General features: G+C 53.2%; 1 protein-coding gene across 6 annotated transcripts in view; it reads left to right on the top strand.

Moving 5' to 3' along the window:
* The window catches only part of SLC5A11 (solute carrier family 5 member 11), a 50535-nt gene that overhangs the window by 11057 nt on the left and 13113 nt on the right, over positions 1-26365 (top strand). For all 6 annotated transcript variants that reach the window (NM_001082193.2, XM_070063723.1, XM_051847381.2 and 3 more), the window contains 8 exon segments: positions 2559-2630; positions 4965-5069; positions 6504-6563; positions 11917-12021; positions 13385-13490; positions 15058-15138; positions 16534-16739; positions 18961-19096. In NM_001082193.2, coding sequence (NP_001075662.1) covers positions 2559-2630; positions 4965-5069; positions 6504-6563; positions 11917-12021; positions 13385-13490; positions 15058-15138; positions 16534-16739; positions 18961-19096 — 871 coding nt within the window.

Here is a 26365-nt window from a genome sequence, read left to right as displayed (position 1 = left end):
AGTTAGATAATCTCTTCAAATCCACTTCAGCACAAGGAGCACTTGGCTTTTGTATTTTAAATTTTATTATTTTATTTGAAAGGTAGAGAAATGATAGATACATAGATAGATGACAGAGAAACAGAGATTCAGAGACAGAGAACAGATATCTTCCATCCACCGGTTCACTCTCCAAACCTCCACAACAGTCAGGTCTGGGCCAGGCCAAAGTCAGGAGCCCAGAACTCCATCCAGGTCTCCCGCGTGGGTGATAGGGACCCATGTACTTAAGTTGTCACCTGATGCCTCCCAGAGTGTGCATTAGCAGGGAGCTGGAGCCAGCAGCAGAGCTGGGACTCAAACCCATGCACTCTGATACAGGATGTAGGTGTCCCCAGCAGTGTCTCAACCACTGTATCAGACACTGACCCTGGGTTCTTTATTTGTAGGAAGTACTTCCTGTGTCAGAGTTCATCAGGAAGGAGCCACAGGGGCTGTTTCCTATGGCAAGATCATCTGCAGGTGTGAAAACTGGCTATCTCCTGTGCAAAGCAAGAATCCCCTCCCTGACATCTACACCCAGGGCTCAGAGAGTGAAACACATATCCAAGATGACACAGCTACACAGTGACCAAAATGTCCCTATTAAAACATTCTCAGTGGCCAGCGCTGTGGTGTAGCTGGTAACGCCACCATTTCCAGCACTGGCATCCCATATGGGTGCCTGTTTGAGTCCCAGCTGCTCTGCTTCTGATCCTGCTCCCTGCTGCTGTGCCTGGGAAAGCGGCAGAAGATGGTCCAGTGCTTGGGCCCCTGAACCCACGTGGGAGACCCAGAAGAAGCTCCTGACTCCTGGTTTTGGCTTGGCTAACCACAGCTGTTGCAGCCATTTGGGGAGTGAACCAGTGGATGGAAGATTTTCTCTCTCTCTCTCTCTCTCTCTCTCTCTCTCTCTAACTCTGCATTTTAAATAAATAAAACAAATGTTAAAAATAAAACAGAACACTCTCAATGACAGGAAGCTCACTCTTGGGAAAGGTGGGCCCGCGGACCACTAAGAGCACAGACTCCCAACTCAGGCTGACCTGGGTTTGAGTCACCGGCTCTTGCGCTGTCTAGAGAAGTGACGTCACTTCTGACGAGCTGTGGTCTGAGTGTATGCCCCCAGGTTCACACGTTGAAACTTAACGGTCAATGTGATAGCGTTAGCAGGTGGCACACAGAGGAGGTGGTTGAGATCTGAGGGCAGAGCCCGCAGCAAGGGGCTTGGAAGCCTTTTTTTTTTTTTTCAGGCAGAGTGGACAGTGAGAGAAAGAGAAAGGTCTTCCTTTTGCCGTTGGTTCACCCTCCAATGGCCGCCACGGCTGGCGCGCTGCAGCTGGCGCACCACGCTGATCTGATGGCAGGAGCCAGGTGCTTCTCCTGGTCTCCCATGGGGTGCAGAGCCCAAGCACTTGGGCCATCCTCCACTGCCTTCCCTGGCCACAGCAGAGAGCTGGCCTGGAAGAGGGGCAACCGGGACAGAATCCGGCGCCCCGACCGGGACTAGAACCCGGTGTGCTGGCGCCGCTAGGTGGAGGATTAGCCTAGTGAGCTGCGGCGCCGGTCATGGAAGCCTTCTGAGAGAGGCTGGAGGGAGCCCGCCAGTCCCTGTCTGCCCTTCTGCCCTTTGGCCGTGCGAGGTCACAGAGGAGGCGCCCTCTCCAGGCAGTAAGTCTGCCAGCACCTTAGCCTTGGACTTCCCAGCCTCCGCACTCTGAGCAGCTAATTTCTGTTGTTAGAAGCCACCCAATCCCGGATGTTCTGCTACAGCAGTGCAAAAAGCGAACAGACCAAGACACACGCCTCGGCTCCTTCATCTGTCACAGCCGCCTGTGACACCAAGCTCGTGGGGGGTTGGAAAGGATTAAAACGCGGCGATGGTGACAAAATGCTTAGTGCAGTGTCTGTCACCTGGAAGCCGCCATCGTAAGCAAGCCACGAATCTAAAGCTCAGGCGTTGTCAGGTGCGTGAATCAGGGAGAAGAATCCATGGCTCCTCTCGAGACATTCAAGCCAACAATTTCTTTTTTTTTTTTAATTTAATTTAATTTAATTTAATTTAATTTTGACAGGCAGAGTGGACAGTGAGAGAGAGAGACAGAGAGAAAGGTCTTCCTTTACCGTTGGTTCACCCTCCAATGGCCGCCGCGGCCAGCGCGCTGCGGCGGGCGCACCGCACTGATCTGAAGCTGGGAGCCAGGTGCTTATCCTGGTCTCCCATGGGTGCAGGGCCCAAGGACTTGGGCCATCCTCCACTGCACTCCCTGGCCACAGCAGAGAGCTGGCCTGGAAGAGGAGCAACCGGGACAGAATCCGGTGCCCCGACCGGGACTAGAACCCGGTGTGCCGGCGCCGCAAGGCAGAGGATTAGCCTAATGAGCCGCGGCACCCCCAACAATTTTTTACTATCCATAGGGCAGACGAGATGCCTTTGACACCCAAATCTGGCCCTGCTGGGCCCCCAGGTCACCGGTCCTGTCCTGGGCCACCTCTGATTGCTGCCGCTTCCCCTCCTGAACCCCTTTTCTCTGTTTCAGTCCACAGTGAAGACCAAAAGAGACACAGTGAAAGGCTACTTCCTGGCTGGAGGGGACATGGTGTGGTGGCCGGTAAGTGCTCTTTGGTTCACTCACAGCCAGCTCTCAAGGACAAAGCGCTGATCTTTGGATGCCTTGGTCCCATGTTGTCCCATGTCCCACGTTGGCAGGAAGTCACGGTCCAAACTAGAGAAGGCTGGGCTCCCCTTTGGTTCACCCAAGGGAATACTCTAGGGTTGGCCAGGTTTTACGTAAGCTCAAGGTATCTGTAGCTTCTCTCTACACTTCCTATAGAAATGCGAGGGACCCAGATTAGCCCAAGCCATCCTGAGCAAGAAGAATCAAGCTAAGAACTCAGGTTTCTGATTCCACGAAGCCTTTTTTTTTCCACGAAGCAGTAGAATGCTGTGATTCTGGGCAGAAGGGCAGACACAGAACAGGGCACAGAATTTGATGAGAACCAGAGACTAGAGTCTCACTAGGAGGCACAGCATCCCTCACACAGCTCTCCCTCCTCCTCCTCCTCCTTTCCCCCACCCCCCTCCCTCTCCCTCCTCCTCCTCCTCCTCCTCCTCCTCCTCCTCCTCCTCCTCCTCCTTCTTCTTCTTCTTCTTCTTCTTCTTCTTCTTCTCTCTCTCTCTCTCTCTCTCTCTCTCTCTCTCTCACCTTCTTTCTCCTCTTTCCCACCAGACTGGCGGTGATGAGCCAGTGCTGAGCACAGCTCTGCAGTACCTACCCCCAACCCCTGCCACGTACTTCCCCCTGGTTTCCCCAGCCCCAGTCCCAGGCACCACCAGACATTGTACCCAAGCTTCAAATTCCCCACAGAGAGAGCACAACTGCCCAGGCCCAAAGCCCATCCAGCCCAATCAACTGAAGCCAGAGACTGGAGTCACTGAGCACAGCTTTGGCTGCTTAATGTCCAACCAGAAGGAGCTGGGGAGTAGCACAGGCTTCCTGACTCTCATTGTGAAGCAGTTTCTTAGTTTCTTTTCTTTCTTTTTTTTTTCGGACAGGCAGAGTAAACAGTGAGAGAGAGACAGAGAGAAAGATCTTCCTTTGCTGTTGGTTCACCCTCCAATGGCTGCCGCGGCCGGTGCGCTGCGGCCGGTGCACCACGCTGATCCAAAGGCAGGAGCCAGGTGCTTCTCCTGGTCTCCCATGGGGTGCAGGGCCCAAGCACTTGGGCCATCCTCCACTGCCTTCCCAGGCCACAGCAGAGAGCTGGCCTGGAAGCAGGGCAACTGGGACAGAATCTGGCGCCCCGACCAGCACTAGAACCCGGTGTGCCGGTGCCGCTAGGCAGAGGATTAGCCTAGTGAGCCGCGGCGCTGGCCAGTGAAGCAGCTTCTACAAAACCTGTTCCCCTTTCCCCTGTCTCTGCCTAGGGATGCTCTGCACAGTTGTTCAGGCTGTGCACTGTGCAACCCTAAGGAATGCAATTTACACTTTAGCCATCATAGACAAGCATCATCTTTTTAAAAAGAGATTTATGTATTTATTTATTTGAAAGCCAGAGAGAAAGGAAGGGACACACAGAGTGAACCATCCGCTGGTTCATTCCCCAGATGCCTGAAACAGCCAGGGCTGGGCCAGACTGAAGCCAGGAGCCAGGAGCCAGGAGCCACTTCCAGGTCTCTCATGTGCATAGCAGGGGCTCAAACACTTTGGTTATCCTCCACTGCCTTCAAAGGTCACTAGCAGGGAGCTGGGTCAGAAGTGGAGCAGGGGTGGGCACTGTGGAGTAGCAGCTAGAGCCACCGTCTGTAGTACCAGCATCCTATGTGGGTGCCGGTTCAAGTCCTGGCTGCTGCTCTTCTGATCCAGCTCCCTGATGGGAGCTGATGGCCTGGGAAAGCAGTGGAGGATGGCTCAAGTCCTTGGGCCCCTGCACCCGCGTGGGAGACCTGGAAGAAGCTCCTGGCTCCTGGCTCCTGGCTTCAGATTGGTGCAGCTCTGGCTGTTGAGGCCATCTGGGGAGTGAACCATCGGACGGAAGACCTCTCTCTCTCTCTCTCTCTCTCTCTCTCTCTCTCTCTCTCTCTCTCTCTCTCTCCCCCCGACCCCTGCCTCTGTAACTCTGCCTTTCAAATAAATAAATAGTTTTAAAAAAAATGGAGCAGTCAGAGCATGAACTGGCGCCTATATGGGATGCTGGCATAGCAGGTGGAGGCTTTACTGGCTACACCACGATGCCCCCCCTGTAAACAAATTCTGGCAACTTCTGACAGGTGGCAGTGAAGCCGTCCTGGGGAAGGAGACTCATTTTCTAATCTGAGCAAAGATGCAGAGGGCACCAGGAATGGCCCTGCCGGCTCCACTTCTGTCTCGGTCCCTCTGGGGCTTGACAGGAGAGGGGTGCGGGAGTTGGGGGTGTGGGAGCACTGATTGTCCGTCTGCCCACAGGTGGGGGCCTCCTTGTTCGCCAGCAACGTTGGGAGTGGGCACTTCGTGGGCCTGGCAGGGTCGGGCGCTGCAACAGGAATTTCTGTAGCTGCTTACGAGTTTAACGTACGTACTGGAGCTGGGTGTGGACCTCTTACGTGGGCGCCGTAGCCGGGGCGGACGTCTCACGTGGGCGCCGTAGCCGGGGCGGAGGTCTTGCATGGGTGTGGTAGACAGGTGTGGACGGCTCAGGTTGGGCGTCATAACCTGGGTGGACATCTCGCGTGGGCGCTGTAGCTGGGTGGATGCCGTAGCCTGGGTGAATGTCTCGCGTGGACGCCATAGCCGGGCATACGTCTTGCGTAGGCGCCATAGCCTGGGTGGACGTCTCGCGTGGACACTGTAGCAGGCTGGACCTTTCTCCTCCACACGCGCGGCTGGTCCTCCAGGAGAGCCAAGTGAACGGCGGCTTCCAGTACACGGTGCCTCTTTCTGAAGGAAGCGAACCAGGGCCGGGGGCCTTCCGGGCTCCCTGGTCCGCAGACTCACTCTGCTTTGGGCGTCTCAGGCTCCCTGTGTCTGCTGGGTGGGGGCCCACTGGTGTGGACAGGAGCAGTCGGGGAGCTTCCCTGTGGGAGCAGAAGCAGGTGGCCAGGACTTGGAGGGCATTTCTGTGTATTTGAGACATCAGTTGGCCATCCCCCAAAATCACACTGTTCAGTACTTGTTTCTGCTTTTTTTTTTTTTTAAGATTGATTTATTTATTTGAAAAGCAGGGTTACAGAGAGAAAGAGATCTTTCATCCGCTGGTTCACTCCCCCAAATGGCTGTAACAGCCATGGCTGGCCCTGGCCAAAGCCGGGGGCCAGGAGTTTCATCTGGGTCTCGTGTGGGTAGCAGGAGCCCAAATACTTGGGCCATCTGCTGCTGCTTTTCCCAGTCCATTAGCAGAGAGCTGGATTGGAAGTGGAGCCGACGGGACATGATCCAGCACCCATATGGGATGTCAGTGTTGCAGGCAGCTGCTTAACCTGCTGTACCAAAAAGACAGACCCTCAGTATTGCTGCTGCTGTTGTTTTAAATCGGTTTGAAAGGCAGCATTATATATAAACAGATCTTCCATCTGCTGGTCACTCCCCAAATGGCTGCAGTGGCCAGTGCCGGACCAGGCTGAAGCCAGGAGCCTGGAACTCCATCCGGGTCTCCCAACTGCGTGCAGGGGCCCAAGCCTTCAGATCATCATTGGCTTTTCCAGGTGCATTAGCAGGGAGCTGGATGGGAAATGGAGCAGCCAGGACTTGACTTGGTACTCATGGGGCCCCGTGGGTTTCCTTGCGACAATCAAATGAGGCACTGTTATATCAGCTTCTCTTCCCTACAAAATCCTCTCCATTTTAAAACTGGAGACAGGAAGGCCAGGGAGGGTGAACCACTAAACACGTAAGGGATTAAAGCAGAGGTGGAGTTCAGGTCCAGTGACCTCAGGGTGCAGAGAGAAATCCCAGGGGGCCCTTGGCCACAAGCGAGGGGCCGAGTCCTGACTGTGTTTTCTTGGGCAGGGCATGTTTTCCGTGCTGATGTTGGCCTGGATCTTCCTCCCTATCTACATCGCGGGCCAGGTGAGTCTAGGGGGTTGGGGGGTTGGGGGGCTGTGGAATGGGACCCTCTTTGGGCAGGTCAGCCCTGCATTCCTCCCCTCCCCTCTGTGGACATCCATCAGAGCCACTTTGAGGACCCGGTACTGCGGGGATGGTGCATGGGTGAGACCACCAGGAACCCCTAGCAGATCCCGCCCAGTAAGCAGTGTCCTAGGGCACAGGGGTATTCAGTATATCACAGCACTATTCACACAGCAAATACACAAAGTAGGAAGAGTTTAAGGATCAGAGGTCACATTTAAAGTCACCTCGTCCAGAAAGGCAAAGTTACAGACATAGAGAGAGACCTCCATCCACTGGCTCACTCCCCAAAGGGCTGCAATGGCTGGAGCTGAGCCTGTCAGGAGCCAGGAGCTTCTTCCAGGTCTCCTACGCAGGTGCAGGGGCCATCTCCACTGCTTTCCCAGGCCATAGCAGGAAGCTGGATCAGAAGAGGGGCAGCTGGGACTCAAATTGGCACCCATATGGTATGCTGGTGCCATAGGAGGTTTAGCCTACTATGCCACAGCACCAGCCCCCCAATGAACTTATTGTTTTTTCTTTTTTAAAAATATTTATTTGAAAGGCAGAGTTACAGAGGGGCAGAGGCAGAGGGAGAAAGAGAGAGAGAGAGAGATCTTCCATCCGCTGGTTCACTCCCCAGATGGCTGTAATGGCTGGAGCTGAGCTAATTCAAAGCCAGGAGCCAGGAGCTTCTTCCAGGTCTCCCACGTGGGTACAAGGGCCCAAAGTCTTGGGCCATCTTCCATTACTTTTCCAGGCCATAGCAGAGAGCTGGATCTGAAATAGAGCAGCTAGGACTCAAACTGGCGCCCATATGGGATGCGACGCTGCAGGCTGTAGCTTTACCTGCTATGCCACAGCGCCGACACCCATGAATTTTTTGAAGACCCCTTGCTTGCTTTTGCTGCATGTAGCTGCTGTGTCATTTTCATGCCTACGTAGTATTCTGCAGTGACTCCACCGCAGGGTACCGCAGGGATCCGCTGTGTTGTTCCCAGTGTTGACCGTGATGGATGGTGCTGGTATGAACGTTTTTACGTGTTCTGATGCACATCGATGTGTTGATAAACAGGGAGAGGGTCCACCTTTGAGTGAAACGTCAGGTCATCGCACATCTTGGCTTCACAAGACAGCGCTCAATTTCACTGCCAACGTCATGGTGTCAGCTCATTCTCGCCTCCCCACAGTGTAGGGGAATACCTCTTGCTCCAGTGCCCACATCCGTGCCAACACTTGTGATTCTCTCACTTTGAAAGTCTTGCTACTCTGCTGGGTATTGTAGTATCGCCCCGGGCTTTTGATTGGCAAGTCTGTGTATGGATTTCCTCTTTGGACTTTTAGTTCCTTTGCCCATATTCCTGCAGTTTTATGTCTTTTCTTATTGATTTTTTTTCAATGTTTCTTTTTATTCACTTGGAAGGCAGAGAGACAGAGGGAGAGACAGACAGGGAGATCTTCCATCCATTGGTTCTTTCCCCAAATGGCCATGGCAGCTAGGGCTGGGCCAGTGTGATTATAATGGTGTTACTCCCATTAATTAGATTGTGTGTGTCTCTCCCACCAGACCAGGGTTTCTCAACCCCGGTACTAGTGATATTTGGAGCCTGATAATTCTTTGGTGGTGGTGTGTGTGTGTGTGTATGTGTGTTTGGCAGTGGGTGTATTAGATGTATGTGTGTGTGTGTATGTGTTGTATGAATGTGTGTGTATGTGTTATGTGTGTTAGGTAGAGGATGTGTGTGTGTTAGATGTTAGATGTTGGGTATGTTTGTTGTGTGTATGTGTTGTGTTGTGTGTGTTAGGTAGTGGATGTGTGTGTGTTAGATGTGTGTGTCGGGTATGTGTGTTGTGTGTATGTGTTGTTCATTGGGTGTATATTGGGTTATGTGTTGGGTGTGTGTGTGTTGGGTGTTGTGTATATTATAGGTTGTTTAGTAACTCTCTACCCACTAGATGCCAATAGCACCTTTCAAATTGTGACACCCAACCCGTGTCCAGACACATCCAGGTATTCCCTGGGGGGTGCAAAATCTCCATCGGTTGAGAACCATTGCACTAGACTGTGCATCTCTCCCATGATTCTGTAAGATCCAGGAGGGCAGGGACCAGCCGTGCTTCCTCCCCCAGTCCAGAACAGTGCGTGGCACCTCGCAGATGCTCGGGAACTATGTGTGAAAATTCATCAATACGAGGGTCTCACCTGAGCGCAGGTGGAAATAAGATGAAGGGTGAGCCCACACCCGCGAGAGGAACCATCTGGGGACACGAAGTCTGGGTAGAGTCCCCAAGCAGAGTCAGCAAGTGGGAGCTCTGCATGGATGTCGAGAGGGAGCAGGGTCTGGGAGGTGACCGGGCAGAGAGAGGGAGTGCTGGGCTGGCGGTGCTGATCTGATCTGCTGCTGCTGGCCTTGAGCAAACGGATTCTGCGCATGGTGCGTGTGGGTGCGTTCTCCCACTGTCACTGGAACTGTTTCTGTTTCAAGCAAGAGGCTAGCAAGACAGGAAGACAGCAGAGCAGTCAGGATCCCTGCTGGATCTGGGGGAGCCCCAGGGTGGGGTCGATTTGGTATTACCAGATGGCGGGGGTTCCAAGGAAGAAGGCAGTCCTCATGAGCCCGGGTGGTGGCAGAAGCTGCTCCCTCCCTCTGCCACCAGCTTGCTGGGGTCCGGGGAGGGAAGGTGGTCATCTCCCCTGCTGTGTCATTCACTGCACTTAATTTCTCCTTGGCATTGACCCAGCTCCCACCAGCGGGTGCTTCCTGTGTAAATAGCCAGCCCCTCCTCGCCAAGGCAGGGGGCAGCTGGAGCCAGGAGGGGTGTGGGGAGCTTAGCCTGAGGATCTGGGTCATTTCCTAAACACCCTGTGTTGGGGGTCAGGGATGTAGTGGGGCTGGAAGCCCCGTGTATAATGTGCTAATATGATTTCTCTCTGTCTCACACACACTGGCCAATTGTGCTTGTAGCAACCTACAAGCAGTAGCGTCCTCTGCCCACTAGCTTCACATCCCCCGAGTCCGATTTCAGAGGCCACCCAGTACTGCCCGCGGCCTGGTGACCTTCCTCCCACCTTCCCAGCTTAACTCTTTGGAAGCTTCCGGCACTTGGAGGCTCTGCTGCTCTCTCTAGATAAAACGAAGGTCAACTGAGAATAAAGGCTGTCGGCCAGCAATAAGCGAGCCTCATCACCCCGGCCAAGGCCGGCGACTGCTGTGCCCCACGGGGCAGAGACCGACTCCAGCCCAGAGCCATCCAGCTCGGTGCATTTGTCTGCATGCCCTGAGCCCCTTTCGTGACCTCACGTGCCCGCTAATTAGCGCTCTCGTGTTGTCAGCAAGAATCTGTCCCACAGTCAGTGAGGTCGCCTTGAACTCCCTTGAACTCTTCCTTGATAGAGGGTCAGAGTCCAGGCGATGCCTTTCTAGAAACTTCTTGCTTTGTTTGCAGAACACCAGAATGCTACAGCAAGATGTTCATAAAAGGTCAGAATCCCAAGTGGCCCTTTTCGGGGGAGGGCTGAAGGAGGAGAGAAAAGCAGTTCATTTTCTTTTTCTGTTTATATGTATCCATTTGTTCCTGGTGTTCATGAAAAAAGGTCAAGTATTTGTCGAGGTTTTACAGTGAACACTCCTAGATTCTCCCATACCCAGATTCCACCATGAGGCACCTGCTGCTCCTACAGCAAGTCTGGCCCTCCAGGCTCCTCCACTGCCTGCTCCCAGGTGCTCCTCCCCCACAGTCTGACCTTGACCTTACCGTGGATGGATTGCCATTTATCAGCTCGTGGCTTCACACCCATTAGACTCTCCTGAACTAGACTTGGGCACACTCAAAACCACAACAGGCGGGAGGTGGGGCTGCAAGCATTCGAGCCAACATCATTGTCCCTCTAACATGCCTGCCTGGCGCCTTGTGGAAGAACATTTGTTGGTCCGAGGGCCAGGATGCAGCATTGTGTCAACCCCGAGTCCAGGGCATTCAGTGGGGGCAAAGACTGGGAAAGACCATGCCCACTCCCAAAGAAACATGCAACCCCCAAAGTAATTCTTGGCGGAGTGGCCCAGGCCCTGGGGTGCCCCATTCTTCTGCCTTTGCACCGCCCACACCAGGGCCTCGCTGGTGCTGTGGATTTTCCTGCTGCTCCTAGTGACCAGGCTAAAGTTGTTTAGGAGAGCAAGTTTCCCATAGGTTAGGACGTGGACAACAGAAATTCTTGAGACGATTTTAGGTGTTGGACTAGGGCCATCTACATGAACCCTTGTTGGGAAGTTGTCCCCTTTGCCACTGGCTTTCAGATTTTTAGACTTAATTGTTTAAGTGTTTTATTTTTAACTGACACATAGTAGTTGTACCTGTTCCTCGGGTGCCATGTGATGTTTCAAAACAGGTGTGCATTGTGGGATGATCTTACAGAGGGAACTCGGGCAGGCCTCATGTTGAAGACTACATACTCTCACCACCTGCCCCCAAACTCAGCACTCCTCTCCCCCCACCTCCCCTCCCCCGCTTCTCTCTCTCTCTTGAAACAAAGAATGAGTAGGGTCTTGGTCCAGAGACTTTGATATGCAGTAGTAAAGTTGCTAGAAAAGAATTTTTTTTAAAAAATGAATTGTTCTATTATCTTTATTTTCCAATTTCCTTAAATCTGGGACTGACTTTTCCATTCACAGTGGTGGTTTAAAGTTACCCAGGTAGGGGGGCCCATGTTGTGGTGCAGCAAGTTAAGCCACCACCTGCAATGTCGACATCCAATATGGGCAATGGTTTGAGTCCCAGCTGCTCCACTTCCCATCCAGCTCCCTCCCAATGCACCTGCAAAAGCAACAGAAGACGGCCCCAATACTTGGGCTCTTGCCACCCACATGAGAAGGGTTTCAGGCCTGACCATTGTGGCCATCTGGGGAATGAACCAGTGGATGGAAGATCTCCTTCTCTCTGTATATATAACTCTGCTTTTCAAGTAAAAAGAGGTTTTTAAAGTTCCTTTCTTTAGGTAGGTCATTATGAATAAGAAGAAGAGTGGGTTGAAAGAAGAACATCAAGTCAAGAGTAGTACAGGTTACAGGGAAATCGGATGGGGATATGCACCATGCATGGGAATAGACGGCTGGGCTCTCGCCCTGCACACAGCCCTGCCTCCTCCACACCCCACCCCTTCATGCCTTCTTAAGTCTCGCCTTGAGAGTCCCAAGAAGACCTCCTGTGCTTCTGAGTCTGGGGAGGTGGGCTGGGGTGGGAAAGGTTGTAGGGGGGAGGGTGTAGGGTGCAGACCGAAGGTAGCCCTGGGTGGTGACAGCCCTGCTCTGACCCCCAGGTCACCACGATGCCGGAATACCTGCGGAGGCGCTTCGGCGGCAGCAGGATCGCCATCACCCTGGCCGTCCTCTACCTGTTCATCTACATCTTCACCAAGATCTCGGTAAGGCGGGCACAGCCCGGCCACGTTCCTGCCACCTTGCAGAGACCACAGGGCCAGTCTGCCGCTGGGGGTGTCTCCTCCGCGTTCTCTTGGGCCAGCTTTGGGGAGGTCAGAGGACAGTGGGAGGGGCTGGAGAGAGCAAGCATGGGCAGGGAAGTTGGGAGAAACGACGGAGGGAAAGACCCCTCTCCTGCCCCTGCCAAGCCCAGAAAGTGACAAAATAGCAGTAGCATTGCCACCTCCGGCACGTGCTCCTCGGCCAGCCCTGCTCATGCCAAACCCACCTTCTCCGGCAGCCCGGGGTTGGGAGGACACTGTGGTGTGTGAGGCGGGTGAACAAGGGGCAGAAGGATTTCCACTCAGTCCAAGCAGCAATGACCGACTGACCCTGCGCTAGCTCCAGTCTCGCAGGACGGATGCACGGGCTCCATTCTAGAACATTCTCTCGCAGTCTGGTCGGAAGCTTTGCAGTACAGGGGGGCGTTGTATCTCAGGATGAGTTTAGCTGCTGAAGAGGGAACTGGTCTTCCCGGTGGATGTTTCGGCACCGGCCAAAGCTGGGAGGCTGGGGTGAGCGTGAGCTGCTGGGGAAACAGAGTTTTCAGAAGAGCCCTGCAGACTGGGAGTAAGAAAGAGTAAAGGGGGCCGGCGCCGCGGCTCGCTAGGCTAATCCTCCGCCTGCAGCTCCGGCACCCTGGGTTCTAGTCCCGGCTGGAGTGCTGGATTCTGTCCCGGTTGCCCCTCTTCCAGGCCAGCTCTCTGCTGTGGCCCGGGAGGGCAGTGGAGGATGGCCCAAGTGCTTGGGCCCTGCACCCACATGGGAGACCAGGAGGAGGCACCTGGCTCCTGGCTTCGGATTGGCGCAGCGCTGGCCGTAGTGGCCATTTGGGGGGTGAACCAACGGAAGGAAGACCTTTCTCTCTGTCTCTCTCTCTCACTGTCTAACTCTGCCTGGAAAAAAAAAAGTCTAAAGGGAACGAAGCTGTGAGCCAGGCCAAATGGAAAGGGCCTAGCAGCCAGCCACACTGCTTTGTGTGCTTAGCCTTCATCTTGGGGGCAATGAGGAGCCGCTCTAGGGTTTTGTCGGGGAGCAGGGTGATTTGCTGGTTTCTGACGAAGGCTGCAGTGTGGGGGATGGGGTACAAGGTCAAGGGCCGAGGTGGGAAGAGCACTGAGGAGGGGGACGCATTAGCCCAGAGCAAGGGTCTCAGACTTCATTCTGGGATGAGATGGACGAAGAAACGAACAAGGCGTGGTTCTTGTGTCCTTGCCAGAACGTAGCTTAGGGGCTGATCCAGGGCACAGCACTGTGACTGCCCATTGGTTCCTTTGTTCATCCGTCAACGATGTCCTGACTCCACAGGTGGACATGTACGCCGGCGCCATCTTTATTCAGCAGTCCCTGCACCTGGATCTGTACCTGTCCGTAGTCGGGCTGTTGGCCGTCACAGCGCTGTACACTGTTGCAGGTGGGCAGGGGCCGAGGGTCACCCCATCTCTTCCTGGCTAACCTCCTCATGTCCCAGTGTGCTCAGATCATGCATTCATTAAACCTCTTCACGCCAGATAATCAGATTTTTCTTGTCCACCATCCAGAGGAAAAGTGTTGCCCAACAAGAGAATTATTATTAAAGATTTATTTGAAAGTTAAAACTACAGAGAGAAGGGGTGAGAGAGGTCTTCCATATATTGGTTCACTCCCCAGTTGGCTGGGCCAAGCCAAAGCCAGGAGCTTGGAGCTTCTTCTGGGTCCCCCACATGGGTTCAGGGACCCAGGTACTTGGGCCATCTTCTGTTGATTTCCCAGGTGCATTAGCAGGGAGCTGGATTGGAAGTGGAGCAGCCGGGACTCAAACTGGCACCCACATTGGGATGCTGGCATTGCAAGTGGCAGCTTTACCTTCCATGCCACAGTACCGGCCCCAAGAGAATTATTTTTTTTTTTTAATATTTATTTATTTGAGGGGCCGGTGCCATGGCTCACTTGGTTAATCCCCAACCTGCGGCGCCAGCATCCCATATGGGCGCCGGGTTCTATTCCCGGTTGCTCCTCTTCCAGTCCAGCTCTCTGCTGTGGCCCAGGAGGGCAGTGGAGGGTGGGCTTGGGCACCTGCACCCACATGGGAAACAAGTAGGAGGCACCTGGTTCCTGGCTTCGGATCGGCGCAGCACCTGCCGTAGCGGCCAATTGGGGAGTGAACCAACGGAAGGAAGACCTTTCTGTCTCTCTCTCTCACTGTCTATAACTCTACCTGTCAAATAAATTTTAAAAATTTTATTTATTTATTTATTTGAAAGGCAGAACAACACTGTGGGACAGGGAAAGAGGAGAGAGATGGATTTACTCACCAGTTCACTTCCCTCAAATGCCTGCAACATCCAGGTCTGAGCCAGGCCAAAGCCAGGAGCCTGGAACTCCACCCAGGTCTTCCACATGCGTAGCAGGGGCCCAAGCATCTGTTGGTTCCCTCCCTCAAATGCCCACAACAGCCAGGGCTAGGCCAGCCTGAAGTCAGGAGTCTGGAACTCCACCCAGGTCTCCCACATGGGTGGCTGGGACCTAAGAACTTGAGCCAGCACCTGCTGCCTCCAACGGCATGCATTAGCAGGAAGCTGAACTAGAAGTAGACTAGCTGGGACTTGAACCAGGCACTCAGATATGGGAAACAGGTATACCTGACCCTAGACTGGGATTCTTAAAGCTTGGGTTCTCAGGGTAAGAATAGAAGAGTTAGAACGGAAGCTGTAGTCTTCCTTGAAAAAAATTGCTTCTATCACATTCTGTCGTTCAGAGCAAGTCTCAAGGTCAAGGTCACATTTTAAGAGGCTGAGGAATTGATTGAACAGGAAAGGAGAGCAGTCACGTTGCAGTGAATGGGCATGCCCACCGGGGGGCGTCATTGTGACCAGTGGCAAGCAGTCAACACTAGGAATCTCCTGTCTGGTGTTGACCTTTGGGGTCCCGTCTGAGGCCCAGGCTAATTCCCCCGCCCCCCGCAGGTCGCCTGCTCCTTACCTCTGTGCTCCTCCCCACAGGTGGCCTGGCCGCTGTGATCTACACCGATGCCTTGCAGACTCTGATCATGCTCGTCGGAGCGCTCACCTTGATGGGCTACAGTGAGTGCAGTCCCGGGGTCGTCTGGGTGGATGACAGCACCAGTGTCTGCTCTCATCATTGCAGTCAACAAGCCCAGCTGTCAATAAGTGGCATTATTGGGGGGGGGGGGGGTTCCTATCACAGCCTCATTGCTTAAGGCATGGTTTATTCTAACCAGAAAAGAATTGTACTCATCACAGAAAATTACTGGTTTTGAAATTTTTAAAAAATTTATTTATTTTCATTTGAAAGAGAGGGAGGGAGAAAAGAGACATGTAGAGAGGTCTTCCATCTCCTGATTCACTCTCCAAATGCCCACAATAGTCTGAGCAGGGGTCTAAGGTCTTAGGCCATCTTCCATTGCTTTCCCAGGCCATTAGCAGGGAGCTGGAACAGAAGAGAAGCATCCGGGACACGAACCGGGGCCCATATGGGATGCTGGCGCTGTAGGCAGAGGCTTAGCCTACTGTGCCATGGTGCTGGCCCCCTAGCAGGGTTTCTTAACCTGGGCAGAACTCAGGTTATCAGTGAACTTCAACAGGAACAAGTGTATCTCTATTTCCACACATCTGAACTTGAAATTTAGCATTTCTTTGTTCCAGATGAAGACCACGAACCACAGTAAAATTAGGAGTACCTCTAGGACCTGTGATTTTGCTACCGAAAGATATCTCAAGTGTTTTCATGTTACATGATACTCGTTGCTAATGTATCTGAACAGTTTGTGTCCCCAGCTATTTTTAACACTAAATCAGTGGCTGGCATTGTGGCACAGTGGGTTAAGCTGCTGCTTGGGACACCGGCATCCCATATCCGAGTGCTGGTTCAAGTCCCAGCTGCTCTGCTTCTGATCCAACTTCTTGCTGATGCACCCGGGAAAGCAGCAGATGATGGCTCAATTACATTGGCCCCTGCCACCTACATAGGAAACTCGGATGGAGCTCCTGGCTCCTGGTTTAAGCCTGGCCCAGCCCTGGCTGTTGCCATCAATTGGGGAGTGAACCAGTGCATGGATGATCTCTCTCTCTCCTTCTCTCTTATTCTGCTTTTCAAATAAGTAAATACATAAATCTTTAAGAAAAAAAAAAACTTGAATCATGATTTGACCTACTTCAAGGTCAAATTTACTGTTTACAAGGTCAAATTTCTATTTAATGGAGCAAATAATTTACTATGTCACTGTTTAAATATTTTAATGGTTGCCTTCTATCCTGTGTACTTTATTATGCATTTGGACTGTTTCGTGGAGAAGTCATGCACAGTAACTCCCCAAGGCATTTTTGGAAAAGGGGCCAAGACCTCCCTAGTGGGCAGATTCTCCTTGGTAGCCCCGCCCTCCCTGGGCCCTCCACCTCCAGCCAGCCCCCATGGCTTGCCTGAGACAGACCTGAGTTCCTGGCTTCTCTGGACTACAGGTTTTGCTGCAGTTGGCGGCATGGAAGGCCTGCAGGAGAAGTACTTCCTGGCCCTGCCCAGCAACCGGAGTGAGAACAGCAGCTGCGGGCTGCCCCGGGAAGACGCCTTCCATCTCTTCCGTGATCCGCTGACGTCTGATCTGCCGTGGCCCGGGATCCTGTTCGGGATGTCCATCCCATCCCTGTGGTACTGGTGCACCGACCAGGTACGGAGGGCTGGCAGGTGCCTCTTTGCTCAGGGAGGCAGAAGCTGGTATTTCTCCTCCCTGCACCTGTTCGCTCCTCTGTGTTTTCCCCCACTCCCTCTGTACTGCTACGTGAGCTGTTTTGCTTCTTGCTCTTGCTGATGTTAATGCAAATCCAAAGCTGTGGATCTTTCCCCTTAACTCCTTACCTCCTTTGTAATGTGTGGGAAGAGCCAGTTGGCAGAGTAGATGCATAATTGTATGTATTTATTTACTTATTTTATGATTTGAGACAGAGAGTGTGTCCTCCCATCCCCTCGTTCACTCCCCATATGCCTCCAGGGGCTAGGACTGGGCTGGGGCCTCGGCCAGGAGCTAGGAACACAATCCAGGTCTCCCATGTGGGTGGCAGCGTCCCGATCACTTGAGCCCCTACTACTGCTCCCCAACGTGTGCTGTTGCAGGAATCTGGAGTCAGGCCTGGCAGCCAGGCATCAAAACCCAGGTGCTCCAACACGGGCACAGCGCCAAACCCAGGTGCTCCAACACGGACACAGCGCCAAACCCAGGTGCTCCAACATGGACACAGCGCCTTAACTGCTAGACGGAATGGCTGCTCCTGCTAGATTGTCAATGAAGCTTAAAACATGGTGAATATCACTGGTTCAACAGATACTCCCTGGTGTCTTCTGTGTCCCAGCTATGCCACTGGACACTTGAGAATCAGGAGCAAGCAAATGAGACATAGCTTTCTGGCCTCGCTGCTTCTACAGCGAGTAGACAGAGACTTCCTTCGTAGGTTTTAAACAAAGTGAATATGTCGCCTGCTGCAATGTCTCCTGTGGCATTAAAGATTAGAGATCTGTGTACCATCCCGGACACTATACTGCACAGGCAAGGCTGGGCCGAGTTCTTGGGCCCCTGCACCTGCATGGGAGGCCTAAAAGAAGCTTCTGGCTCCTGGCTTCAAATCAGCCCAACTCCGGCCATTGTGGCCATTTGGAGAGTGAACCAGTGGGTGGAAGACCTTTCTCTCTGTCTCTGCCTCTCTTTGTCTGTAACTCCACCTCTCAAATAAATAAATAAAAACTTACATGACTTGGAGTTTAGAAGTGGACTCCAGAGGCCGATGTTGTGGCGTAGTGAGTAGAGCCACCGCCTGTGACATCAGCATCCCATACGGGTGCCAGTTCCAGTTACGGCTGCTCCACTTCTGATCCAGCTCCCTGATAATGTGCCTGGGAAAGCAGTAGAAGATGGCCGAACTGCTTGAGCCCCTGCACCCGTGTAGGAGAACGGGAAGCACCTCCTAGCTCCTGTCTTCAGCCTGATCCAGCTCTGGCCGTTGCAGTCATCTGGGGAATGAATCAGTGGATGGAAAATCTCTCTCTTTGTCTCTCCCTCACTCTCTCTCTATGCCTTTCAGACAAATAAAATAAATCTTCAAAAAAAAAAAAAAGAGAGAGAGAATAAGTAGAGTTCACTAGTATGTAGGGGAGAGGGCAGTTACTATGGGTCAGACACTATTCTACGTATGCTAAATGTTTTGACTTCAGTTAATTGTCAAAACTGTCCTGGTACTATCCCCATATTGTAGATGAAAAAACTGAGGCAAAGAGAGGTAAAGTTACTTACCGAAGGTCACACAGCCAAGAAGTGGAAGAGGAGGATCTAAACCCAGCTGTGTGGCCCCGGTCTCCAGAGTTGGCACTGTTAGCCAGACCTGGCACATCTAGGCGGGAGGGCTCCCCATGGCACCAGACGTTGTATCTGTCCCTTTGCGTCTCCTGGTTTCCTTTCCTCTGCCAGTATCGTGGCAGATGTGCAGCCAGCAGTTCTGGGCCACCTGCCAGGGGAGTGACTCCAGGGGGTACAGCTGGTAGGGAGCCTCTCTCCTTTACCTTTCCTAGGAAGAAGTCCTTGAGGGCTGCAACTGGACTGCCTAGGACCCCTGCTTCTCCTTAACTGATAGTGGGAGCCAGTGGGGTAGGACAAGAATTAATGGAGAATTCTAAATAGCCAAAGCCAAGTTCACAGATAAAGGAGTAGGGAAGGGGGAGGGGACGGCCTCACAGCTGCCCCAGTCAGACCTCAGGGGCTGAGGACAGGAAAGAGCTGCTTCTCCCTAAAGGGGGCCAGGCAACCCAGGATGCTCAGCCTACCCCCAGCCAAGAAGCTGTGCACGCATGGCGCACCTCGAGAGAAAGCCAGCTCACTCCCAGCCACCCTCGCTGTTTTCCAGGTGATCGTCCAGAGGAGTCTGGCCGCCAAGAACCTGTCTCACGCCAAAGGAGGTTCTCTGATGGCCGCCTACCTGAAGGTGCTGCCCCTTTTCATCATGGTGTTCCCTGGGATGGTCAGCCGCATCCTCTTCCCAGGTGAGCAGACAGCGGGAGACGGGCCCATCGGGGTGTGGGTCCCAGAGCCTGCGGAGGGCTTTGTGCACACTCCTGGCTGCCCCGTGAGAATGTGGCGAGTCTGTCTTCCTAGAGACCGGACTGGGGCACCTGCCGACTCCCAGTGTTGGTTCAGTGGGAAAGTCCTCCCTCTCGGGCTTTCAGTCAAGCTGGGTAGAGACTCACCTGGGCCTTGCTTCTTTTTGATAGGCAGAGTGGACAGTCAGAGAGAGAGAGACAGAGAGAAAGATCTTCCTTTACCGTTGGTTCATCCTCCAATGGCCGCCACAGCTGGCGCGCTGTGGCCGGCACACCGCGCTGATCCGAAGGCAGGAGCCAGGTGCTTCTCCTGGTCTCCCATGCAGGTGCAGGGCCCAAGCACTTGGACCATCCTCCACTGCCTTCCCGGTCCACAGCAGAGAGCTGGCCTGGAAGAGGGGCAACCGGGACAGAATCTGGTGCCCCAACCGGGACTAGAACCTGGTGTGCCGGCGCCGCAAGGCGGAGGATTAGCCTACTGAGCTGCGGCACCAGCCTCGACTGTGACTTCTGAAATCACACCAAGCCTCAAACCTTGTGGTTCCTGGTGTCATTTACCTGAGGTCTCGCATGATCTCCCCTCTCTCGCTTTCCTGTTTGAGTTCGGTGGTTGGATAACTTTGGCCCAGGGGAATCCTTTTTGTGGTATGTCCCGTGTTACTTCTAAAGCATTATTGGCCTTGGTTTGCTGGTTTTCTAAGGTGGTGCAGGGATAGGTCTGTACCGTGGGGACAGACAATACCAAAGACACAGAGATGCTACAGGGAGCTGCTGTCTTGTCAGGAACTGGTGATCACGCAGGAAGGCTCCCCTCTGCCCCCTCAAACAGTAAACTTTCTTCCCCACACCCTGGGGCTGCATCAAGAGGAAGCTCTCAGGCCGGCGCCATGGCTCAATAGGCTAATCCTCCGCCTAGCGGCGCCAGCACACCCGGTTCTAGTCCCAGTTGGGGCGCCGGATTCTGTCCCGGTTGCCCCTCTTCCAGGCCAGCTCTCTGCTATGGCCCAGGAAGGCAGTGGAGGATGGCCCAAGTCCTTGGGCCCTGCACCCCATGGGAGACCAGGAGAAGCACCTGGCTCCTGGCTTCGGATCAGCGTGGTGCGCCAGCTGCAGCGGCCATTGGAGGGTGAACCAATGGCAAAAGGAAGACCTTTGTCTCTGTCTCTCTCTCTCTCTCTGTCCACTCTGCCTGTCAAAAAAAAAAAAAAAAAAAAAAAAAAGAGGAAGCTCTCCTCTTCTATGCCTTATCCCATGTGAAGTTATGCAGAAATAAAGAAAGGGTGGGATTGGCTCACAAGTTTGGTCAAAATACTTTAGAAGCCTCAGGAGTTAGCAGGGAGGGAGTTGGGGGTCACTGTCCCTGGATGTCACCTCTCCAGCCCAGACAGGATGAATAACCCTGAGGGTGGCTGGTCCTGCTCCCAGGGAAAAGTTTCGAGGTTTGGGAGGGCCCCAAGGGAGGGATCTGGTTTAGGGGTGACCTGGGAGGGGCACTTGGAGCTGTTGAGGAAAACCTGGTGGTTGAACACATGACATAGCAACCACCAGCATTCGCTCTGCACCGGCCAATGCACAGTGCCAGCCAGTGCTTGCAAAGAGTCGCGACCATGGACTCTCCTCTGGAGTGCCCAGGCCTGGAGCTTGCCTCTGCCTCTCACAAGGCAACAGTGGATAGGCTGGTTGAGCTCTCTGCCTCCGTTTCCTCACCTGTAAAGGGGGGATAATGACACTGCACGAGGCCTGAAACAGTTTCTGACTGTTTTAGCAGGCACTAGAGAAGCGCTCACTGTTCTTACCTGTGTACAGCTGGTCTCCATATCCCTGAGTTCCACATGTGCAGAATAGTTCCACTCTTCTGGAAACATCACATCTGTATGGAACGTGTTCACACTTTTTGCCTCGCCATCATTCCCTAAACAATGCAGTGTAACAGCTATTTGTGTAATACGAGGCGTCATGAGTAACCCGGGGTGCTTTAAAGTAGATGAGGGGGTGAGCAGAGTTTACCTGCAGACATTGCACCATTTTATTGAAGGGATTGGAGCAGCCTCAGATGTCAGCTTCTGTGAGGGGGCCTGGAGCAGATGCCCTGAGAATGAGAACTGTTACCCCATTGCATCCCCTGAATGACCTTTTGGGGAAACTACTTTTTGTTTTTGCTTTTAAAATACTCATTTCAAGGGCCGGCGCCGCGGCTCACTAGGCTAATCCTCCGCCTAGCGGCGCCGGCACACCGGGTTCTAGTCCCGGTCGGGGCGCCAGATTCTGTCCCGGTTGCCCCTCTTCCAGGCCAGCCCTCTGCTGTGGCCAGGGAGTGCAGTGGAGGATGGCCCAGGTGCTTGGGCCCTGCACCCCATGGGAGACCAGGAAAAGCACCTGGCTCCTGGCTCCTGCCATCGGATCAGCGCGGTGCGCCGGCCGCAGCGCGCCGGCCGCGGCGGCCATTGGAGGGTGAACCAACGGCAAAGGAAGACCTTTCTCTCTGTCTCTCTCTCTCACTGTCCACTCTGCCTGTCAAAAAAAAAATAAATAAATAAAAAAAATAAATAAAAAAAAAATACTCATTTCAAGAGGCCCCCACCCCACCCCCGCATCTGCTGGTGCTACCTCTAAAGACCAGCTCACTCCGTGGAGAGAGTTCTACTCCATAGAGAGTGGCTGGGCTCAAATCCCACCTCCTACTTCTGTTACCGGAGAACGGCAGGGTTCTTGTCTTCACGCAAGAAAGAATTCAGGCATGAGACAGAGAGTAGTGGAAAGTAAAAGTAGCAAAGTTTATTAGGGCAGGGACATCCATAAGGACGGATGGGCACCTCTTCAGACAGGACCTGAGAGAGAGTGCCGTCGCTCCAACTGGCGGAGCGGGGGAGGAGCGAGGTTACATGGTTGAGTGGAGAGATCACACCTGGGCAGGCCAGGCGGGCGGCTCAGCAGAGAGGCAGAGGGCTGAGCGTGCCTTCCGGTTGAGGCCGAGGGTTTTTAAGGAGAGGGGTCTCTGTCTTCACACATTTCCTCCTGAAACAAAGGATTTTATGGCAGTAAATAGTAAGAAGCTCCTATCTGAGTTTTCCCCTGAAGGTATCAGACAGGAGGAAGGCTAACTGGTGCCATCCTGAGTTTAGAGGAAGGGTGAGCAGGACCCCCTGGAGAATGGGGATCCAGAGCAGGGTGTTTGAAATGCAGATACTGGGCTGCACCTGGAAGGTTATCAGGCAGAAGGGGCGGGGACCCCCACCTGGCAGGTTATCGGGTAGAAGGGGGCAGGGCAGGATGCAGATACCGGGCTGCCCCTGAAACGTTATCGGGATGACTTTGAGATGCAGATGCAGATGCTGGACATAGACGTCTTCTCTTTAGGCCTGTCACACACACATAAGCTCATATCTGACTTCCTGCCTAACACTTCCACCAGCCCACTGTCGGGCCCACTGTGAGGGCTTGGGACTAGGGCTGCTGGCAACTGGGGACCTAAATGTCCAAAGCAGTGTCACTGAGCCACCCTCCCAGGACCCGGGAAAACACCTTTCTGGGTTATTATGACCCCCACAGCAAGACAGGACGACAGACACGCCCTGTCCAACCCAAACCAGAGCAGCCCGTGGCATTCTTCCGGAAGCTCTGGGAGGCGCCTGCCCAGCACAGGCAGGGCCGGGAAGCTGCCGCAGCCCTCCCTCAGCCCCAGCCCCAGTACATGCTGCTCAGCTGTGGAGCCAGAGAGGAGGAGGTGGGCTGTCCTGGGGAGCCCTCTTCTGCAGTGCCATCGCTCTTGTTCCCAGCTTACGGATGAGGACACTGGAGCTCAGAGAAATCAGTTGGTTCACTCATTTACTTCTTCTTCTTCTCTGTGTCCAGTGACTATTTTGAGACCCAGTGATCCAGCAGGCCCTATTCCAGCAGATCCTGGAGATCCATTAGGGAGTTACACAGGATCCCCACTGCAGTAGGACTTACCCTGCGGTGCTGGAGGACCCAGACAGGAAGGAGTAAATCAGTAAGATAACATTGCGGTCGGCGCCGTGGCTCACTAGGCTAATCCTCCGCCTTGAGGCGCCGGCACACCAGGTTCTAGTCCCGGTCGGGGCGCCAGATTCTGTCCTGGTTGGCCCTCTTCCAGGCCAGCTCTCTGCTGTGGCCCGGGAGTGCAGTGGAGGATGGCTCAAGTGCTTGGACCCTGCACCCCATGGGAGACCAGGAGGAAGCACCTGGCTCCTGGCTTCGGATCAGCGCGGTGCGCCGGCCGCGGCAGCCATTGGAGGGTGAACCAACGGCAAAGGAAGACCTTTCTCTCTGTCTCTCTCTCGCTGTCCACTCTGCCTGTCAAAAAATAATAATAATAAAAAAAGATAACATTGCATGTGTTAAGTGCAGTGAGGAAAACACACAGGGGATGCCAGGGGCTCCTGCTGGCTATCACGGCCTGGGGAAGTCATTTAACTCTGGGCCTCAGTATGCTTGTCTTTTTAAAAGAGATTGATTTATGTATTTATTTATTTATGTATTTAAGAGCAACAGAGACAGAGAGAGAGAGATCATCCACTGGTTCACCCTTCATAAGACTGCAACAGCTGGGGCTGATGTAGGCTGAAGTCAGGAGCCAGGAACTCAATCCCAGTCTCCCATGTGGGTAAGAGGAACCCAAGTACCTGGGACATCATCTTCTACCTCCTAGGCGCATTAGCAGGAAGCTGGGTCAGAAGCAGAGATGGGACTTGATCCCAGCCAAGCACTCCAATATGGGAAGCAGGCATCCCAAGCAGCGGCTTAACCCATAGCACCACAGCACCGGCCCCCTACTTGTCTTTAAAATAAGGATAATAATAATAATATCTTCCAGACTAAGTGGTGGTCGTGAAAATTAAAGGAGGTATGCGCACCGTGCTTACTGTAGCATCTATACACGGAGATGGCCGGGTCTCCCACGTGGATGGTGGGAGGGGCGCAAGTACTTATATCATCATCTGCACCTTCCTAGGTGCATTGGTGAGAGCTGGATCAGAAGCAGAGCAGCCAGGACTCAAATTGTTGCTCAGATACAGGATGCCAGTGTCACAAGCAGTGGTTTAAGTCACTGTGACACGGTGCAGACCCAGGTCTGAAGTTTTTGTTTTTGTTTTTTAAGATTTGTTTTATTTATTTGAAAGAGTTACAGAGAGAGGTAGAGACAGAGGTCTTCCATCCACTGGGTCACTCCCCAGATGGCCACAACGGCTGGAGCTGCACCAATCCGAAGCCAGGAGCCAGGAGCTTCTTCTGGGTCTCCCACGTGGGTGCAGGGGCCCAAGGACTTGGGCTATCTTCTACTGCTTTCCCAGGCCATAGCAGAGAACTGGATAGGAAGAGGAGCAGCCGAGATTAGCACTGGCGCCCATATGGGATGCTGGCGCTTCAGGCCAGGGCTTTAACCGGCTGCGCCAGAGCGCCGGCCCTGGAACTTGTAAACAAGAGAACCCACTCCATATCAGAAATGGTTGATTGATTAATCCACGCAGCTGAGTAGATGTTACTGCACCGCGGTTAATGATCACAAGGGTGTTGGTTTTGTTATAACTTGACTGAACCAGCTAATTTGCCCATAAGGAGCACGTTCTTTAGAGTAATTGGGCGAAACGTGTCCTGCAACAAGCCAGCTTAGTAGACCCGCGTGTGCCCTGAAGCTCAGGGCTACAGGGTACCTTTCCGGGGAGTGAAACCGGAGCTGCCCAGTTAGCAATCACATGTCTCAGGGGGATTCCTCCTCCTCCTTTTGGCTTCTGCCTCTGAGAGAGCAGCTTTTACTTTTCTTTAAAGATTTTTTTTTTTTTTATTTGAATGACAGAGTTGCAGGGGCCGGCGCTGTGACATGGTAGGCTAAGCCTCCACCTGCGGCGCCAGCATCCCATGTGGGCACTGGTTTGAATCTCAGCTGTTCCACTTCTGACCCAGCTCCCTGCTAATGGCCTGGGAAAGCAATGGAAGATGGCCCACATGCTTGTGCCCCTGCATCCATGTGGGAGACCCAGAGGAAGCTCCTGGCTCCTGGCTTCAGACCAGCCCAGCTCTGGCCATTGTGGCCATGTGGGGAGTGAACCAGCGGATGGAAGACCTTTCTCTGTCTCTCCCTATCTCTGTCTTTAACTACCTCTCAAATTAATTAATTAATTAATTTTAAAAAAGAGTTACAGAGAGAGAGAGGGAGAGAGACAGTGAGAGAAAGAGATCTTCCATCCCTGGTTCACTTTCCAATTGGCCACAACAGCCAGGCCAAAGCCAGGAGCCAGGAACTCCACTGGGGCCTCTCAAGTGGGTGGCAGAGGCCCAAGGACTTGGACCATCTTCCATTGCTTTCCCAGGTGCATTAGCAGCGAGCTGGGTCAGAAGTGGAGCAGCCAGGACTCCAACCAGCACTCATATGGGATGTTGGCACTGCAGGCAGTGGCTTTAACCTGCTGCACTATGACACTGGCCCCAAGAGGCAACTTTTAGATGAGCCACAGCTCATATAGACTGAACTTAAATGAGACCTTTGACCCTCACAGTGCTCCTGCAATGAGAAGGTAAATATTTTCAAATATTCTAAGCTTATTCACAAGAGTCATAAAAGTCAAGAACTTTGACCTTCTTGAAGGCATTTTTTTTTCAATAAATTGTTTCTTCTCAATACAAGGAGTATGTACACCATCATATATAAAGGATCTTCAAAAGGTTCATAGAAAATGCATATTTTGGAAAAAAAAAATACTGTGCATGGATTTTAAAAAATTTTTACACTAAAATAGACTTACCTTTTTTTTTTTTTATTTTTATTTTTTTGACAGGCAGAGTGGACAGTGAGAGAGAGAGACAGAGAGAAAGGTCTTCCTTTGCCGTTGGTTCACCCTCCAATGGCCGCCGCGGCCGGCGCGCTGCGGCCGGCGCACCGCGCTGATCCGATGGCAGGAGCCAGGAGCCAGGTGCTTATCCTGGTCTCCCATGGGGTGCAGGGCCCAAGCACCTGGGCCATCCTCCACTGCACTCCCTGGCCACAGCAGAGGGCTGGCCTGGAAGAGGGGCAACCGGGACAGAATCCGGCGCCCCGACCGGGACTAGAACCCGGTGTGCCGGCGCCGCTAGGCGGAGGATTAGCCTAGTGAGCCGCGGCGCCGGCCTAGACTTACCTTTTTATTCCATTTCTCCAAGAACTTCTGAGGTTTGATTGCATCATTGAAGTTTGATGTCTTAATTTTGTCTAAAACT

This window comes from Oryctolagus cuniculus, chromosome 19 (genome assembly GCF_964237555.1).
Source record: "Oryctolagus cuniculus chromosome 19, mOryCun1.1, whole genome shotgun sequence".
NCBI classification, from domain to species: Eukaryota; Metazoa; Chordata; class Mammalia; order Lagomorpha; family Leporidae; genus Oryctolagus; species Oryctolagus cuniculus.
The sequence above is the reverse complement of the archived record's forward strand: the minus strand, read 5'-3'. Positions and strand labels throughout refer to the sequence as shown.